The sequence below is a fragment of the Corapipo altera genome, unplaced genomic scaffold (genome assembly GCF_003945725.1).
Source record: "Corapipo altera isolate COAL_440 unplaced genomic scaffold, ASM394572v1 48b, whole genome shotgun sequence".
Classification (NCBI taxonomy): Eukaryota; Metazoa; Chordata; class Aves; order Passeriformes; family Pipridae; genus Corapipo; species Corapipo altera.
In genome coordinates this window covers 15,053,232-15,071,836 of record NW_020884884.1, presented here as the reverse complement: position 1 = coordinate 15,071,836, position 18,605 = coordinate 15,053,232, and the positions used below count along the sequence as shown (strand labels likewise).

The window sequence follows — 18,605 nt, the reverse complement described above, 5'->3', positions numbered from 1 at the left end:
AAACCGATCTTGCATATCATTTTGTCTGTGTTAAAAGATCTTTAACAATATTAAAAATATACTTAGTTTGCAGAAGCAAAGTAGCTCAGCAGTGATTTCTTTTTTTAATAAATGCTTCATTGTATGCTATCTTTAATGGGACAAATGAAGAAAGTATTTTGATATTTATATTAATTAGGATTATATTTTAATGTTAAATTCCATTCTCTGGGTAAGAGAATTAATTTTGTTTTGCCATCTTTGTGTTATTTTAGCATTCTCAAAACGCAGTAGCGTTGTAAATTTAAATATCCAAAATAAATCCTCAAATTAGGTATGCTTTTGCAGTATTATGTATACATATGATCACGAGTTGCTTTTGCTTTTTTATTTTTCCTCTTTTTTTGGTGGGATTTACTGCTTCTCCAAGGTTCTTATTCAAAGTGGAATTGATCCTGCATTAACTAGGTTTATGACCTGGGTGTTGAGTCTAGGCTGATTATTCAGGCTCCCTCGACAGTCACTAGATAGAGCAGCACAAAGCAGTGTAATTAATCCTATCTGAAGGCGAATTGTCTTTTGAAGAATCTGACCCCTTTTCACTGGTGGTACAAAGAATGCACAGAAGCTGGCTTGGGATAATCACAAGCACCTGTCTGTTTCTTCAAAGAATGTAATCCCCAGGTGTAGCGATGTCTTTGTAGCAGCGGTTCATATGTCTCTTTCTTTATGTTGTTTTGGTGGTGGTAGTGAAGGGAATGTCATTTGGGTTTTAGTGAGGGAAAGTTTTAATCACTTCATGCTTCTCAGCATCGTTTTCGTGGTCTATAAGGTAACTGTAGACATTTAGTCTAAGTACCTATGCAGTATCCAATTTTAAAATAGTAATGGAGTGAATCCAGGCCAGGATCAGTAGTAAAATTCTAAGCTCAGTCATTTCACTAGATGCAGTTTAGGTTGTTAAAGTATGAGGAGGAAGGATGCTGGGAAGACAGTGTAAAAGGCCACTAACACGAAGATTTGAAATAATGCTGTTTCTTGATTTAACTTGTCCATTTCCTATTTTTTAGATCACTGGCATTTTACTTTTCAAAGCTGTTCAAACGTTGTGCATGTCTTATGTAGGAAAGCAGCAAAAGCTGTACCAGCTTGTATACTATGTTTTGTGGAACTGAGCAATGGTGCTCTCTTGTACTCCAGTTACATTAACAACTAATACCTTTTTTTATGATGGGGAGGGTTTGCATTTTCCTTTGTGCTTTGTTTCACAGGTACTTTTTAAAATGTCTTTTCTTAGCTAACTGTGCACCACCATGCCAAAACGGAGGGATGTGCCTGCGACCTCAGCTTTGTGTGTGTAAACCAGGAACAAAAGGTAATTCCTGTGAGGATACAGTCGTGCAAGATACGTCTTCCACTGGAGGCCGGAGCCCTGTTGTTCCCCCTTGGCCCATACCCCAGCAGGCTGCCCAGCAGACCTTCTCTCAGAAGGTTCAGGTCCCACCAAAGGTTGGCCCTATGACTCAGATGGCATTCACCATCAAGCAGAAGCCTCCTGTTGGGTTAACTCAGCAAATGCAACCACAGTAAGTGTTTTCTTTGCTTTCCAAGAAGTCTGGTATGTTAGATTTGTAAAAAGTTGTTCCTTGCAAATGTTTTCAAAAAGTCGTACTTGGAAACTCTCACAGGTTTGTTTTTTTTAAAGAGCTTCTTGTTTTAAGTGTCAGATTTTAGTGGATTTTTAAACTTCCGTTACTTACGAGCCAGATTTCTTCATCTGAACAGAATATCTCATAATATCAGTCAACTTTTATTTTCCTTAGAATGACAATGCTGTACTAATTTCAGAGGAATTATTTTTAATTTATACTAGTGACTTTTTGAGTTTAACCTAGAACAGAGTCTGGCATGGAATTTCGACACCTTGCGTGACTGAGGAGGGTAAGATTTAGTGCTTGTGTTGTGTTCTGGTTTCTTCTATTTGCAATATTTTTTCTTTTTTTAAGTAAGTGTGTATGGCTGTAGTACAGTGGATGCTTCTGCTTGCTTGTGTTTGAGGTTCAGGATTGTACCTGACTGTCATAGGTATTATAGAAACCATCTTGTTAGAGAATTTTTTCTCTGCCTCTTCAGTAGCTGGTAACTTAGCCAGTCTTTGATATCACTTCCATTACTCACTTTGAGTCTGAAATTTCTCTGTGGTGTTGTTTTTATTGATGTGTCTGACCTTAACTTCTTTCAAAGCTGCATTTCATACTGGGGGGAGGGAGGTGCACAGGAGGGTGGCAATCCAGTTGAATGTGAACAGATGCAGGTGTCTGCAGCAACTACTGTCCTTCCAGTTTGAGGTGAAGTCAGTGACAAAAAGTGTTTCTGTCCTCTAACAGGCCTTGCTTTCTGAGAGCTGCAAGGAGGGTGCAGACTGTTTCACTTTTAGTCTCCAGAGCAAGATAATCAGGAATAGGAAATAAACTGTGTTTTCCTGTGTTCAAAACTGTAAAAATGAATGTGGAAGGGTGGTGTGTGATTAGAGTTCTGCACCTGAGTGGTCATATGCTTGTGACAACAAAGTACATCCTGCCACTCCTTTGCAAAGCAGCATCTGAGAACAGAGATCACTGGGCACTGCCAATGTTGTTTGATGTTGTCTTGTAATCTCTTTATCAGGTTTTTTCCTCCTAAACCCTCCCAACTCTTTTTATTGTTGTCTTGGTTCATCCGACTCTGGATCCACAAGCTAAACTAGGTTCCTACACGTGTTGTAGGAACACTTTTAGGAACACAATTTACCTGAACTTCCTTGGAGTTCTAAACCCTAAGCTAGGATGTTCTTTGAGAAAGGTAGAAGGTAGATCAGGGTGGGCTTTAGGAACAAATGCATCCATAGTCTTGAAAGACAGAGAAATTGCTACCCAATTTTAGTATTTCATAGTACTCGGAGTCCAGTTTCATGCCTGTAAGTGAAGCAAGGGTTATTGAAGTGACTAAAATGAAGGGGAAATTACCAGTAAAATCATCAGGCTTTTTTTCTGCTCCTTTCCATCCAGACCTGCAATACTGCTAATCCTCATCACCTGGTGTCTCGGCTTAGCCCCGCAAAGTGCAGTGCACAGCACATGAGTACAAAGAAGGCAGGAATTATCTGACCTATCAGTACTGATTCCTGTAGAGGATATTGCATGTCTTTTTTCTTCCTCCCTCTGCCCACAACCATTTTGAAGGAATTTTTCCTTCTGTTGTGATAAAGACCAGTTTTCCAAAATGGGTAGTAAAATATACTTCAAAGAAAGAAAACAGGGAAAAGAAAAAAAAGAGAAGAATGTAATTCATTCTTACCTAAAAAAAACCCACAACCAAATAAAACCCTTAAAACCCGTCTTCTTTCAAGTGCTGTAAAACTATGCTCAAAAGGCTTGTGACAGCCTCTAAAGAAGACTTATTTTTCATTATTCCTGGAATAATGTTCAGGGATAAAGAGTTTCTCTTGTAAGAAAAGAGGTGATGCTAAACTTATATTCTTCTGTGCTACCATGATAGTTGCTGGGCTATGATGCTCAAAGTGTTTCTAGAGGGCACCTACAGCATGTCATGCTTCACCAAAATCCCAGTACCTGTTTGCATGAGACATCATCCCAGATGTAGAGGAAGCACCTTCAGGCTGAAAAAACAGTCATCTGTTATCCAAAGTGCCTCTGCACGCTTCCATATGTAGTGTTAACCCAGGTGGGCTTTGTTGTTCATGTGACCCTTCTCAGCCTAAGGATTTTCTTCTAACTGTGAAGAGACCTTTTCAGGTAGCTGGATCTGTTGGTCTTTGAGATCACATAAAGATAAATCTTTTTCAACCAGCTTAAAAATAGAGTGGAAAAATGGAAACTTGAATTTCTGGAGTCATGAGAAAGCCAGCCTACAACCTCAGCAGGAGGCAGGCAGATGGAGAGGAAATGGGCTGTTTCACAAACCAAAGCAGTCATATCAAATGCAGCAGAAGGTGGATATTTAGATAACAGCTGTTGAAATGAGTGCCAGCAGTAGTTTTTACGTATGGCTATTAGGACAATTTACAGGGCTGAAAGATCCTTCGGAGGTCAGGTCTCTACCATTGGCAGAGAGAAAATGGGCTAGTTCCTGTTTCAATTCCTCTTTGAGTGTCTTGTGATTTTGTATGTTATGTGAGGCTGCCTAGGTATTTTTGGAATGGCCTTTTCTGTTTCCACTCCTAGAAAGTGGAGTCATCCATTGTCAGTGTGGTTGGTATGCTGGTCTGGACACTGCTGCCATGCGGAGCTGTCAAGGACTGGTGAAAGCCAGGGCAGAACCCAACCTGGAACACCTAAATTAGCTCCTAGAAGAGGGTTGCCTCTACAGTGTTTCTGTTTTGCCATCCTCTGTCAACTTTTTTCTGTTTTGTTTATGAAATCAGCTTGTCCAGCTCAGTTATCAAGATGTGTTCTTGCATGTTTTTTAGGATCGTGGTGGCAATGATATTTAGGGAAGCAGGGAATTCATTTATTTTTTTTCCAGATACTTTTTTTTTTGAAGAATTAGATGCTGAACAGAAGGAAACCTGGAGAGAGATTAATTTCCTGGAATATCCTGGATTCAGTAAGTCTGTCATAGCTCTGGTCTGAAGATGGATACTGTCACTTACAAGGCCTCATCTCATAAGAATGTTAGCAGAAGGTGTAGATGGCTGTAATTGAAAACAAGTGGTGTCTCAAAAATCTGCTTCTTATTGGAACCTGTTGGGAATTCTGATCTCAGTAACAGGCATGCTTTGTGGGCCTGAATTTCTGTGATAGCTCTCCAGTAACTCTGGGTGTTCCTTTCACATCTCATGTTCTCACTTGTTGGCAACATTATAGCTCCAACAGCTTGATTTTCTGCATTTACCATCTGTGTAAGCAGATGATTTTTTTGTTTTTTTAAAGGGACCTTTCTAGTACAGTTTTGGAAATGGTCACCAGAAGGTGTACAGTATCAACCAACTGGAGCTCAGTAATACGTGGCAGTGTCACAGCATTGCTCTTTCAGTCTCTTTTGAAGGCAGTTGTTGATGAAATGTGAAAGTCTGTTTTAATGTTGGGCAAAGCAAAGCTCATCAAAGGAGTGGTAGATGTACAGACTTCAGGTGACAGATTTGAATTTACTGGTATGCCTGATGCACCCAGAAATCTTTCCTAAGAGATCCCCTCCAAACCTCTCTATTCCTGGATCACTAGGTCTAGTTCCATATTTTGGTGTATTGCCTGCTAATGTATTAAACCTATCAACCTGCATCTTAAACCTGATTTTTTTCCTTCTGTTGAAAGATATAGCATTTTTTCCAGTATTTTCCCAGTTTTAACTAGTTGATGTGAGACTAGCGTAAGTGAAAAAAATGCCTGAGAGAAGAACTTGGCATGCTGTTGTGACCCTACTGAAATCAGCTGAAAATTGAATATATTCTTTATGTAATATATATCTGTAAGTTATATATTAACATATATATTTAAAATCTATAAGGATTGACTTTGTACAAACTCTTGGCTGCAGACGACCGCAAAGTATAAGAGACTACTCTTTTGACTATTTCCTGTCTTCCGTACTAGTTCCTTTTTGTATCTTTGACTGCATATAATTTATTTTTTAAAACTTCTGGTTCTAAGATTAGTTTGTGATGACTGACCAAGTGATGGTCTGAAAAAAGATTTAAAAAAAGGTTGTTCTCTTGGTCTACACTGGGGAGCTGAAAGCAACTGAAGTGATGATGTCTTGGAAATTAGTATGGAACATTTTACCTAGAATCATAAATAATAATATTTTTAAATCTGATTTTTCCTGTTCTCAGAACTGGATCTGTGTTCTTAGACACGTGCATATATATGTGCTCAGACCTGATACACCTAAGTACGTATTTGAGCATGTTGAGCATGCCATGACCACACTGTTAGGATACAACCATAGACTGTTACCTGGTGCTTCAGAGCTTTTGGCTGTAAGTCATGGGCTACTGCGTTTGCACTCCTAGAACCCTAGGACATGACTGTTTGTGTTATTCTAAGAAAAGAACATCTATATCTTGAGAACTTGTATTAGCACCACGCACTTTGCAACACTGAGGTGTTATTGCTTCGCAGACTTAAAAATTTAACTTCAGTAGTCAGAGGTGAGGCTTTTCTAGCAATTCTTGAGCACACTGGTTTGTGTCAGAGAGATGGAAAACTAGGGTCTGTTTGCAGGTTGTGTACTGCAACCCTTCAGTACAGACTTCTGACATGTAATGAACTCACGGTGTGCTTACTTTAGGTTCACTAATGCAAGGTGGCTGCAGGGAGAATAAGGGAAGTTACTTTTTCTTTGTGAACTATTTGGGGTAGATTCTGAGATGCCTCTGCACAATGCTTTTAACAAGAGACCTGCTGCAAGGAACCACAGTGCACTCTATTATCCATCAGGTTATTAATTTCTTCCTAATAGACTTGAGTTTATGCAGATCAGTTATCCATATTGTCCTGTGACGCATATTTCATTTCAGAATGTCAGTGTACCCTTCCCTCACACAATCCCAGCAACTTGAACACACCATGAGGTAAAGTCAACTTTTTAATTAACTTGTCATGAAGTTATTTTCTTTGAGTGGTACTAGAGTATGTTCATACTACTGTATATCAATACAGCAAAATAGAGACATAACAATTTAGGTGTATTCCATGTGTGTGGAAACTATTGTCTTGTTTTCAAGGCACTGCTTTTCAGGAAAGCAAATGACTTCTAAAACTATACTGGTGCTTTGAGCTTAGAGGACTGTAAGCCACCATTCCAAACTATAGAATTATTTTTTTTTCCTAACTTAAAAATCCACATGCCTGGCCATTCATAGTGTTTGCATGGGGGATGTATAGGGGCTTTATTAAGGAGCTGTCAGTCTTCTTTGTTACTGTGTTGCAAAATGGTATATTCTCTTCCAAAATAGCTTTTCCAGGCTGTCTTTTTAAAAAATCGTATAACTATTGAAACTTTTACCAAGTATCATAAGGGAATTATTTCAGGAGATGTTGAGAAACAATCAGAAGAACTTCTTTCCAGTGGCTTGCTGGGGCTGAAGGAGCATGGCTTTTTGCAGAAAGCGTGACAGTGAGTTTTCAGTTTCAGAAAGGTGTATTTGCGTTGTTAAAGTTTATTTGACATCTTGCTGTTGTTGTGTCAAAATGTCTTTCTAGGTATTCAGAACATTTGCTTTTAAAAAGGTTTCTCTATTAGCAAATGCTTCTCATACTAAAACAATATGCAACAGTTTTATACTTTACTGAGACTGTTTAGCCAAACAGATAAAAGTAACCCACTCAGGTTACAGTTTGTTTCCCTAAGCAAGCTACTGTGCAACAGTAGTGATTATAAGATGTGGCTGAAACAAAAAACAATGTTGCAAGAGCCACTTCCCCCCAACTTTAGAGATGGTGAAATAGATCTCAATGGAAAAGTAATGTCTGCTTTAACTTTCAATGGAAGTACCTTTAACTTTCAAAGGAAGGTAAGAATATTTTTACTGATATCAGGTATAAAAATATGATTCAGGAAAGTTATGTCTTTAGAAAACTCTAGGTGTTTTTGTTTAGTGTTATAATGTTCATATGATCACTGAATTGACGTTTTCCTCTGTTTCAGGTATATTGAACTTGGAGAAAAGGCTTCATGTTTGTAGATGTATCTGCCTTTGGTCAGAAATTTTGCTTAATATTTGATCTTCAGCCCTTTAAAATAATATTAGTCATACCTATTAGCTGATTTGTATGTCTTGTATATTAATATAACTTTTGGTATTGTCTTTATCCTTCCAATCACTATTCATTGTTAATAACCTTATTAAATAGATAACAAAGACACAAAGAACCCCTCTTTAGTGGATTTACTTAGTCTTAGCATTTTGCTAGTGTAGCAGATAACTAGCTAGCTTAAGAATCTTCATTAACATAATGTGAACTGGCCTTAGACAAAGGCAGATGTATTTTCAGGATTGGGGCTGTCTAATTAATTACAAACGCCTCATTGATTTCTCCTGTTATAAATAGCCTGTTCTGCTCATGATTTAGGAACAACACACATATTTCATCTCCATTAAACTGATTTGCTTCAGTGTTAGATTCTGAGTACTTCACTGAGAAGCAGACTTTTTCATACTGAGAAGCAGTTTCCGCTTTACCTAAGCTCTGTAAAGGCCATGTATTCTTGCACTTTGATAAATTCTGCTCAGAAATCCAAAACTTTTGTTTTACAATCAGTTATTAGTCTAATCGTAATCAAGAAGGTTTATTACTCATGTTGTCTTGTGTTGAAGTTTAGGTGTTACTGTTCATCAGTATCTGGTGAGGGACAGAGGTTTCTTTTCTATGAGTGTAACTAGTAGAGAATGCAAGGCAGATGGAGAGAGCAGGATCTTCTCCTGATATTATTGTTCAAGTATTGACTGAGACTTTGTAACCAACCAGTAGCCTATTAGAGGGATTCTGCAGTAAGTCCTTGTTTATTTCTCTTTATCAAACTTTCCCTGAATTATCTCAGCCTTGGAGAACAGTGTTGGAGGACCTAAAGGTGTACTGTTGGCTAATTTGCAGTGTACAGCATCGTATTGTTTCTGAAGATAAGTCTGCCAATGTGCTTAGAATTTACATAGGGAGTTGAATCATGACTACTTGACTTTGAGTTAAGTAACTTCCTACACTAAGCAAAGAACGTACTGTTATTCAGAAGTGATTTTATATGTGATATGTTAGGAAAATAAATACTTCTGGACTAATAGCTCACTGAAGTATTCTAAATATCAAAGAGAATTTCTCTGTGCTTGGAAACGTAAAGAAGCATTGTTTCCGTTGCTGAGACATGAAATTTCTGGGACAAAGTATCTGCCATAAAGCAGCATTCATTGGAGCCATGTTTTATTACTAATGTAGTCTCTAGCTTTAAAAATATCTCCTCCAGACATGTGTACAAGAAAAGAAATCTTTTCTGATAGTCCTTATGTATTGTAATAATTATTTTTAAGTGTAAAGTACTCCCTTTAAAACTTATCATGCAGCTAAGGACAGACTTTATGAAAACCTCTAGCACCACTGGAGGATATTAAAAGGAGTTCTTTGTCAGCTTGTATGCCGTGATAAATCATGTTTCAGGCTTGTCAAGGATTTTATAAGCAGTGTACTGGTTTTGTGTTTCTGTTTCATTAAAAATATAACTGAAGATGCAATTCTGTATATTCTGTGTCAGGAAAAGACAGTCTGTTAAAAGGAGATAGACAATACCAGTGCATACTATTATGTCATTGGGCAGTAGGTGGCAAGCTTTACTTTTCCTTCTACTTAGGGTTTGTATTCATGTTGTCAAATGCCAGAATTTTTATAAGGGTGGTTTAAATTTGCTGCATTATGTCATTTATTGGCAGCACATTGTTTTAAACCATCTCTTTTGTTCATTGTGGATAATTCTTTCTATGGAATACTGAAGTGAAGCCTCTCTTCAAATGACAGATGGACACAAATCAAGAAATGTGAACTCCGTTGTTCTCTTATGGCTTCTGTAAGCAGTTTACTAGTACACATACTAAACAAATGAGGTGCAGTCCCAGTCAATCCCAAATTATTTGGTATCCTTTTGTTCAGCTTCTGTTGTGGACCACAGTACAGCTAGCGGTGAGGAGGCACAAGACCCTCATTTAATACAACATTTTCTCATAATGGGACTTACACTTCTATCCCTGTTCTGTACCTGAAAAAGAAAAATAACAGAATATTTATTTGTCTGTCTTATGATGTGTTGTCCTGTCCTAGTCCATGTATTTGCATTCTCCCCTCCATTCCCCCATGAATTGCTAGTCTAGTGTAGCTGTCCTCACAAAATCAGCCTGCACTGCTGATGTGTAGGGGCAGGCATGGGGACAGTCAAGCACCAGAAGCAGGAAATTGTCTAGATAAAACTAATGGTGTGTAGAGAGGACAATGCTTGTGAATTTGTCCTTAGGATCTTTCTGTTGAGGATGACTGTTAATACCCCTTCTCTGCTCAGATTTCTTGCCTAGAGCAGAGCAAATCACCTGAAAGCTGATGAATTTAGTGGTCAACTCTATCTCTTTACAAAGAATACCAGGAGTGCAGCACCTCTCCTGTGTAGGTCATCTTAGCTGTTATCCATCTATTCTTCAGAACACATTTTTACCCATTAACCAAGTTAATTCTTGGAGTTTCCTCATAATGATTGAGTTAGAGTTCTTCTTGCTTTGCTATTAAAGTTACGAAAAAGTTTGTTCTGGATTAAAAAAATTACCTCCCTCTCGTTCTCAGTCACTACATCCCGAGTGCAGGATATTGTTCTGAGGAAGATCAGCTGTCCTGGATATTCTTGATCACAAACATGATCGTATTCATTGTTTGATGAATGTCATTCTAGAAATTCTAAACCAATAATTAACATACTTTTGCTATAGCAGGGCATTCTGTATGGGGGGTCTCCTTAGTTAATAAAGACTCCATACGAATTTACATTTTCACAGCTGAATCTTTGTCCTCACACAATGCCTAATGAAGATCAGAAATGTTTTGGGACTGGCAATGAAGTTCTAAGCTGTCAGTTGAAGGCAGGATTAATTTCATAGCTGCAGGAGCACTGGGCATACACAGAGGATCTTTGGCATTGACTGCTGGTACGTTGAGACCAGTGTTTTGAGATTCTGATACTGCAGTTATTCTCACTTCTGTAGTCTTTGGCAGTGCTATTGATCTATGTGTGCTAGAACAAAAACTGGTTCAAAGGTAGTTATTCATCTCTTTGTGCTGCCAGACACTGAGTCAGCCCTCAAGAACACCTCCATTCATCATTCTAGGGGAATGTAGTCATTGGACTATAAGAGCTGAAGTCACTGCTTAGTTAAAATGGCTGGTCTCTCTCGGGATTGGGGTCGTTTGTGTTGGCGGAAAACATGGAGATTATTTTTTGATGACAATGATGTCAGTCTTGGTGTCCTTTTTGAAAACTGCTGATGCACATTTCAGTGCTAATTGATAAGCTAACATAGCTTGTAGTTACCTCTGTTGGACTGAGTATTTTTGCTGTTAATTAAGTTGTAATAGACCTGGGTCTGAAGACCATGGTCTTACTTAAGTGGGGTGTGAAAGGTAGAAAAAACATGACTTTGTTGTGAGATAGGCTAATCATTTGGTAGATCTTGTTAGCTCACCATGGTGTGAGAAGTGGGCAGATTGTTATGGCAAACTGCCTTGAGGGAAGCCTTTGGTGTTTTGATGGACAAAGTCAAGTCTGTTCTAATGACTTGTTTCTAAGACCTTTTGAATGTGAACACTTGTGATTTCTACTCCACCTGTTTGGGATGAAGTCTTTGGAGATGCAAGGATCTACTTCTGTTGAGAGTTAATCAGATTACTTTCAGTGGACAGATAGCATCTGGCCATGTCAGGTACTGTACATGTGCAGTGAACTTGTGTCCACCAGAAAAGCAGAGATATCTTGGAAAGAATTTTGAAAATGTGAAGTATCACCATTGTACCAGCATACAAGGCATTTAAGAGATTGAGCTCCAGTGTCCTACAATTGAGTTATTGTTGTTCCTGAGATGATGTAGGCTACCTTTGCATGAACATCTCATTTTATCCACGCTTGAGCTATCATCTAGTTAAGTGAAGATCTCACAAACATTTGTTACAGGATGTTCAGTGTTTTCATTAGTATCTTTGACAGGAAAAGGATTCTCAGAAATGGAATCTTTTTGGTGGAGAGACTTAAATTTTAGGGAGCCAGCAGGGATCTCAAGCCAAACAGAACTTATTCCAGACAGAAGGAGGAAGCTAATCCATGGGATGGCAAAAGCCAGTTGGCTTATTGTTTTATGTGTCTATGTGACACCACTTGCTTGAGTAAAGCTTTGGTGCAAGAAAAGGGTGGTCAGTATTGGAGTTCTATAAGGGAAATTGTTGCCTGGCTGTTGTACAATTTCATCTAGTAATTGTGTCTCTAGTGTGAGAGAAGGATCAACCAAATGTCTGTAGGAGAATCGTCCACCCCCTCCCCTGTCATTCAGCCACAATTCATCTGTGTTAGGAAGCCAACACAGACAACCTTCATTACAGTGAGAGAGAAAACAGCTTCATTAAGATTCCAGTCAGTCTCCAAGAGCTTACTGTGTTTATTTCACCTTTCCAGACACTGTGCCTGAATTGTAGCAAACTGTTCAAAAAAACCTCATTCCATGTGAAAGTAAGGAATGTTAAAGCCCATCTAATTTTGGTGTGTGTTTTGTTGTGCCTGGAGTACTACATAGTAGAGAGAGGTAGGATCTTGAATCTTGCTTAACTTCTGTAAGTTTTATATGAGAATCATCTGGTCTAATGACCTATTGGTGTTGCCTGACCTTCTGTTGTCCTTCAGTTTGAAACAGATCCTGAGAATACTTCATAGAGAAAGGCATAGGAACCTTTCTAAGCTCCTTCTTGAGCTTAGATGGGAAGAATTAATTGGAACTGCCTTCTTTGGTCTTTTCTTCTGTGTGCATTCCTTTAATACATTTCTTAATTGGGTCTAAAGATTTTTGGACAGTTTTTTAGTTCATTAACATTTTTAAACTAGCTTCCATTTTATTTTCATTCTTGTTTTGGAATTATGAACTGCTGTAGAGAATCTTTGGCTTTTGTTCCCTCTTCAAGGATGTTAACTCTGTTTTACTTACTCTTGCAGTGTCTCTTCAGTGGTAACATTTGATTTGGATGCTGTACACAGCTTAGGCCAAATCAAGATTTTATTCTTCTGCATTCCTGATGAGCTGATCCCTCAAGATTTTAATTACATCTGAAAATTTTGGTTTAGTGTTGTGCTGTTGCTTTGGGGGTTAACTGAAATGTCATACTATGGTTGTTTTCTGACCTTGTAGTGTCAGTGATATGGTATCTGTCACCATCTTAGGCAGCTAGTAATACAGTCCTAATGCTGTGTATCCTCTGCTTTGTGTTGAAATAACAGATTACAGACACTCTGTTAGATCAGCAAGTTAACCATATCAATCACGAATTTGAAAGGCTAGTCTTTGAGAAGTAGCATCACTCCTTCACCAGGTCATCTGTTTCATATCCAGAATATTATATGGATTTTTCCCAGTCCTCCAATTACTTTTACTTTCACTTTCCTGAGACAGGAATGATTCCTTCCTGGTGAGTCTGGTCATTCTTTCTCAGTTGTATTTCTTGAACTTACAATGTTTCATGTAGAAGCACAGATACTTTTGATTCAGTTGCCTCCTCTGTTAAAAAGCATACTGTTTAAAAACCTTTCAGTTTGTTCTGTTTCTCACCGTTACTTGTTTGTTACCAACTCTTGCTTTACTCTTTACTTGAGTGTACTGACTTCACTAGAAGTTGTGACCACATTGTTCAGAGCTGTATACTTTCTTTCCCAGTTTCTACTTTAAGAATTCTTCTATGATACGTGTCAGTTCCATCAAGCTTTAAATGGAGTTGTGTCTGCCATAGAGGTTTCTTTGTTCCATTTTCTGACAACCCTGCAGTCCCATATGTTTATACTGTTTTCTAAGCCATGCACTTAAACTGTCAACCTTTTTGGCACCTTGTTTGTGTGGACTGTTAGCAAAAAGTGTCAGAGCATGACACTTTTAGAACATGAGAAGTGCTGTCATTTGGCACTTTTCCAGAATCACAGAATGGTTTGGAAGGCACCTTTAAAGACCATCTTGTTCCAACCCTCTGTCATGGACAAGGAACATTCCACTAGATGTGGTTGCTCAAAGCCCCATCTGACCTGCCCTCAAACTCTTCAGGGGTGGGGCATCCACGACTTTTCTGGGAAACTTGTTGCAATGCCTCACCATCCTCATCATAAAAGGTTTTTCTTTATGTCCCTTCTTCAGCCTAAAACTGTTGCCTCCATAAAAAGTAAATGCCTCTGTATGATAAACAAGATTCAAAAATATTTTATAACAATATTATAAATATTAAGTTCTCAAGAATTAGTCTAAAGGTGTGGTACAGGAAACAGTAAACCAAGATCTAAATTCATATACTCGATCTTAATACATTTACTCCTTTTTTTTTTTTTTTTTTTTTTTTTTAAATTTTACTGTGATTCCACACATACCTTCCCACCAGGATGCTACTCAACTTTTCTGAACTATGCTGAACTTTTCTGAACTATGGAGCAAAGTTAATATTTTGGTAGTCTTCAGCGATCACCTTTGGACAGCAATATCTGAGTCTGGAATCCCTTTAGCTTTAAGTATTTTTTAAAGTACTTTTAGAATGTGACAGTTTTTGGGAGTATGAAATTAGTCTTTCCTTTGTAAGGGTTTTACACTGGGAGAGTTCTTTTCTTGTGCCATTTTGTGTTTTATAACCTGTATGTGCTTTTGGGAAAGGTAGCAAACATATAAAGCCTGTTCAATTGATGAATACTCTGATCTTAAATAGTACTATGATATGGATTCTGTTCTGCTTTCTGCATGGTGGATAAGGATGGTTGTAGAATTGATGCCACTGTGAAATTAATAACAACAGTGAAGCAGAAATACATATATACATTTATATACTAGAGCAAAAGCTTTGGTATCTGTCCTGCTTCCTGTACTGGAACCCTGAAGCTCTGAAGTAGAGGACAACTGCCAGTCATCACAGCCCCAGCTGTGCATCCTTACTGCTTTGAACAGCTTTTGTTGCTATTATATAATGCCTGTTTTAGTATTCCAGCCATTGCACACATGCAGATCTTTAACAAGAAGCCAACTCCTCCTCATTACCTCTTTTGCTATTCCAGTGGTTTTTAGCAGCTTTTCACTACACAGTACACTTTGCATCCTGAAGTATTTTCCTTATGTTGCACCCTGGAGGGCTGTGTCTATAAATTTTTTTTTTTTTTTTTGACCGTCTATTGAAAAATCCAGTGAACTCCTAAATTTGATTGTCTCTTGTTGTGCTTCTGGAAGTGATATTAAAAATAAATGTAACCCTCAGCCATATACTTGGAACGTTTCTAATGGGAATTCAGGGGATGTAGACTGAAGAGCATGAGATTGTAGAAGGAAAAAAAAGTGTATAAATTCAGTTATTTATTTATTTTCTTTTGCCCCTCTTCCTTTCCTCCCATGCATTGCCAATTTCTACTATTATTTAAAGAGTAGAGGAGAACTGGCAATTCTATGTGCAGTGCTCCTTGTAAAGTAGATGATTTTGGGGTGCTTCCAGAGTAGTCAGTCTGTCAATCCTTTCTGTAACAGCTAGTCTGCCTGAAGGGATGGCATTTCACACCTTTTTCATGTTCCCATTGGAGAAGGGAGACACACACTGTTCATAGCTTCCTAGTTCTGTAGCTGGGATGTAATTTTTTTGACGGATGCAGGTTTTGCTTCTGGCTGCTTCAGCTGGTCAGAGTCTTAGAGGAAGAGGACATAAGCAGTTGTTTCCATAGTCTTCCTGCCATTTTGCTTTCAGGCACTTAATAGATCTTTGGAGAGCTGCTTTGTATGGATGTTGCTATTTCTTCTAGAGTGCTCCGCTGTTAGTGCTCTTAACTCCACCTGCACATGGAGACCTTTAACCCAGTGAGAGGAAAGTACCGGGCTTACTGTTATGAATGCAGTTTTTCCTGAAATGTTTTCATGCAGTATGGCAAAGCTCCTTTTGGGGATGTCATGGGTGTTAATCCTCAGCCTACCTGATTCCCTGGTGGGATATGAAGTGAAACAGTGTAACTGTGTAAAGCCTGTAGCTTCCCTAGTGACTGCATTAACTTTATCCAAGGGTAAGATCTAGGGAAGCCTGGTAAGTACCCATGGAGACCCTGAGTTCCTTTAATTTGCACACCATCAGGGTTACTCTGTACAGGGTAGCAGCACATTGTCGTGTTGTCCTGTATTGTCATGTAACATGAACTGCAGCTGCTTTTTCTATATGATGCAGAGCTTATTCATACCAGGAAAAGAAGATATAGCTTGTATCTGCTTAATTGATATTTACTTGTTTTGTGTTGTCATTCTTGAAAATGAAATAAATACTTACAGAAATTAACTAGGAGGGGAGCTCTGGTGACAAATTTTCACTTTGGGGAGCTTGATGCTCTTCGTACTCCTCTTTCATTCCCAGTTCTTGTAGTGAGCATGTGTCCTGTATGATCCTTGCACTGCAATTTTTGTATTGCTGGGCATTTTTGAAGTGTTTTACGTGGCAAGATTGGGATCCTGGTTGAGGTACCTAAGGCTTACACTCTACTACTGATGATATTATGGAAAAGGTAAATGTGTTATTTGCTGTTGTTTTGTTCTTTACTTATTTGTTTTCTTTAAAAGTTTAAAGCAGTGGCTGCTTTTGATTATTGTACTTTTTTATGAATGTTTTGAAGTAGCTCTTTCTGAGAACAGCCAGTTTAAAGCTATTCATAGTAAACAAGGTCATTCTAAGAAATGATAAGTGCTCATGATTGTTTAAAAAGTAGCTATGGAAACTAGATGATTCTCAATTTAATATGAGCATTTGTTGCTTTCATTGGCTGTACTCCCTTCTTGAAAATGTCATGCTTCATGGGCACTCTATAACATTTCCAATTAATTTAATTTTCTTTAAATGGGCAAAATATTTGTCCTGATTAAGATATGGTAGAGTTTTGAAACATAAGACTGTGGTTTGCTTAGCTTTCTGTGTTTGTTTTTTAAGTTATGCAATCATAAATAGAATCTTTTTTTCTCTTTCAAACTGGGAATATCTGGTTAAAGAAAATTTTCTTGAAACAAGACCAAAAGTGCCAAGTTACAACTTTCATCTTTTAAAACAAAAGATTTGTCTCAGTGTATGTTACTAAACATGTCCTGAAGGTTATAGGAGTTGTGTATCTAGATTGAGGTGCAGAGTTTAGTGGGGATAACTTCCAGTTTGTTTGATTACACTCTGTACAATGCATCTCTAACACAAATGGTTAAGCATCACCATTTAACTTGATTATGGCATTTAAAAAATACTTGAGTAGTCTTTTATTTTCTTGTTAAAGAGAAAGGGGAGGAGGAAGATTCTTCCAGATTAAAAGGATGAAACCAGAGGCAATAAAAACTGGGGATTGCCACCCATTTCTTTCTGTTAAGTCTGTGGTGGTTCTACTGTTGTAGATAGAAAATTCCGTGGGAAGGCTTGTTAAATGTTTCTCTTTCTACAAGTACAATTCAAACCCAGGGCTTCTTTTTGGTGGTGAGAGGGGTAGATAATAAGCTCTATGCATATTAGTTGTTAAGTTCCTTGATAAGTTGAACTTGGCGTGGCTCTACTAAGTTAGTGCTTCTTGATTATATTTCTGAAGTTCTAAAATTCCAGTGACTCACACTGGAAGTAGTTGCTATTCTGATTCAACATCCTGCTGGTACACAAAGTATAATGCAGTTATAGTAATTGAAAACAGTTTGATAACTTTCCTAACTGTATAGAAAACAGTATGCATGTGTTCTTAAAATCTTTATCTTCTTAATATGGTAGTACTTGCTAGAAAAGACTTATTTGTAGACTTTTAGCATGCTTGGGATAATCTTTCAGAATTACTATTCATGCTGTACCCTTAAACACATGCTATGAGGAGCCATAGCTGGGTTTCACTGGAGCTATATGACTCAGGTAAACAGTTTTAGAATCAGTTAAACTACAAATTACAATGATTGTCTTCTGAAAATATATCATTTTATTTGTCAAACTTGTTACAGAGAATTGAAGAAGTAATATGTGCCTCCCTTTTAAAATTCAAATGTCAGCTCTTGACTTTTCTGATCCTTCCTGCTTCTCTTCCTCCCATCCCTCCTATGTTACTGGGGGACAAACCAAACCAAAGAAATCCCCAACAGATCCTGTATAGTTTAAATCAGTTGTAATTGATGTGCACTATATTTATTGTAATGGATTTCTAAATAGTTTTTGAATTTAGTAAAATGAAATTATTGACGTTTGTGTGCAGTTCTCAGTGTGTCTGCCTCATACAGAATGTTTTGGCATTCGTAGGAACTATAGTCAAGAACTCAAGTGATCAGTAGGGAGGAAAAGTAGTTACGGCTGAAAGTACAGCCCAAATTTTACCCTTTGGTATGTTATTTTAAAACATTGCTCTTTTTATCATTATTTGTTAATTCACAGTTTCTAATAACGCACTCAGAACTATGAAACTGCAGAGCCTCATACATGACAGAATAGCTCTAAGAACTACAGCAACTTATGCTGGAAGCTGCAGAACAGAGAATGCAAGAAAATTTAAGGGTACTTTGAAAGTCAAAATATTCTCAACATCCAGCTGATTAATTTTAGTAGGAAATTGCTACGTACCCTGTACTTTGAAATTGGGTATTTTTTCAGGTGCTTGTGGGATTTTATCTTCATTTCTGTCAAGGAAGGTTCTTCATTTTTTTCTTGACGCAAGTGTTAACTGCATTAGTACTGCATCAGGAGGTAAGCAGAGCTAAAAAAACCCTTTTCTTTTAGAACAGGTATGCACAGAAGATACTATTTGGGTATAACTAGATTGCTTTAATTGTGAAAACAAACCTCTACTGTAGCTGTTTCCATCTCCATGTATGTAGAAGTCTGTGTATGAGAAAAAGCTTCTTATAAGCTAAGAAGCAG

At 37.9% G+C, this 18,605-nt stretch overlaps 1 protein-coding gene across 8 annotated transcripts in view; it reads left to right on the top strand.

Annotated features, from left to right (window-relative positions):
• The window catches only part of LTBP1 (latent transforming growth factor beta binding protein 1), a 192,850-nt gene that overhangs the window by 14,133 nt on the left and 160,112 nt on the right, over positions 1-18,605 (top strand). For 7 of the 8 annotated variants that reach the window (XM_027641572.1, XM_027641576.1, XM_027641575.1 and 4 more), the window contains exon 3: positions 1,277-1,565. The exons of the other annotated variant lie outside the window; for it this stretch is intronic. In XM_027641572.1, the coding sequence (XP_027497373.1) occupies positions 1,277-1,565 (289 nt within the window). The remainder of the gene's footprint in view (positions 1-1,276; positions 1,566-18,605) is intronic. 8 annotated transcript variants of the gene reach the window in all.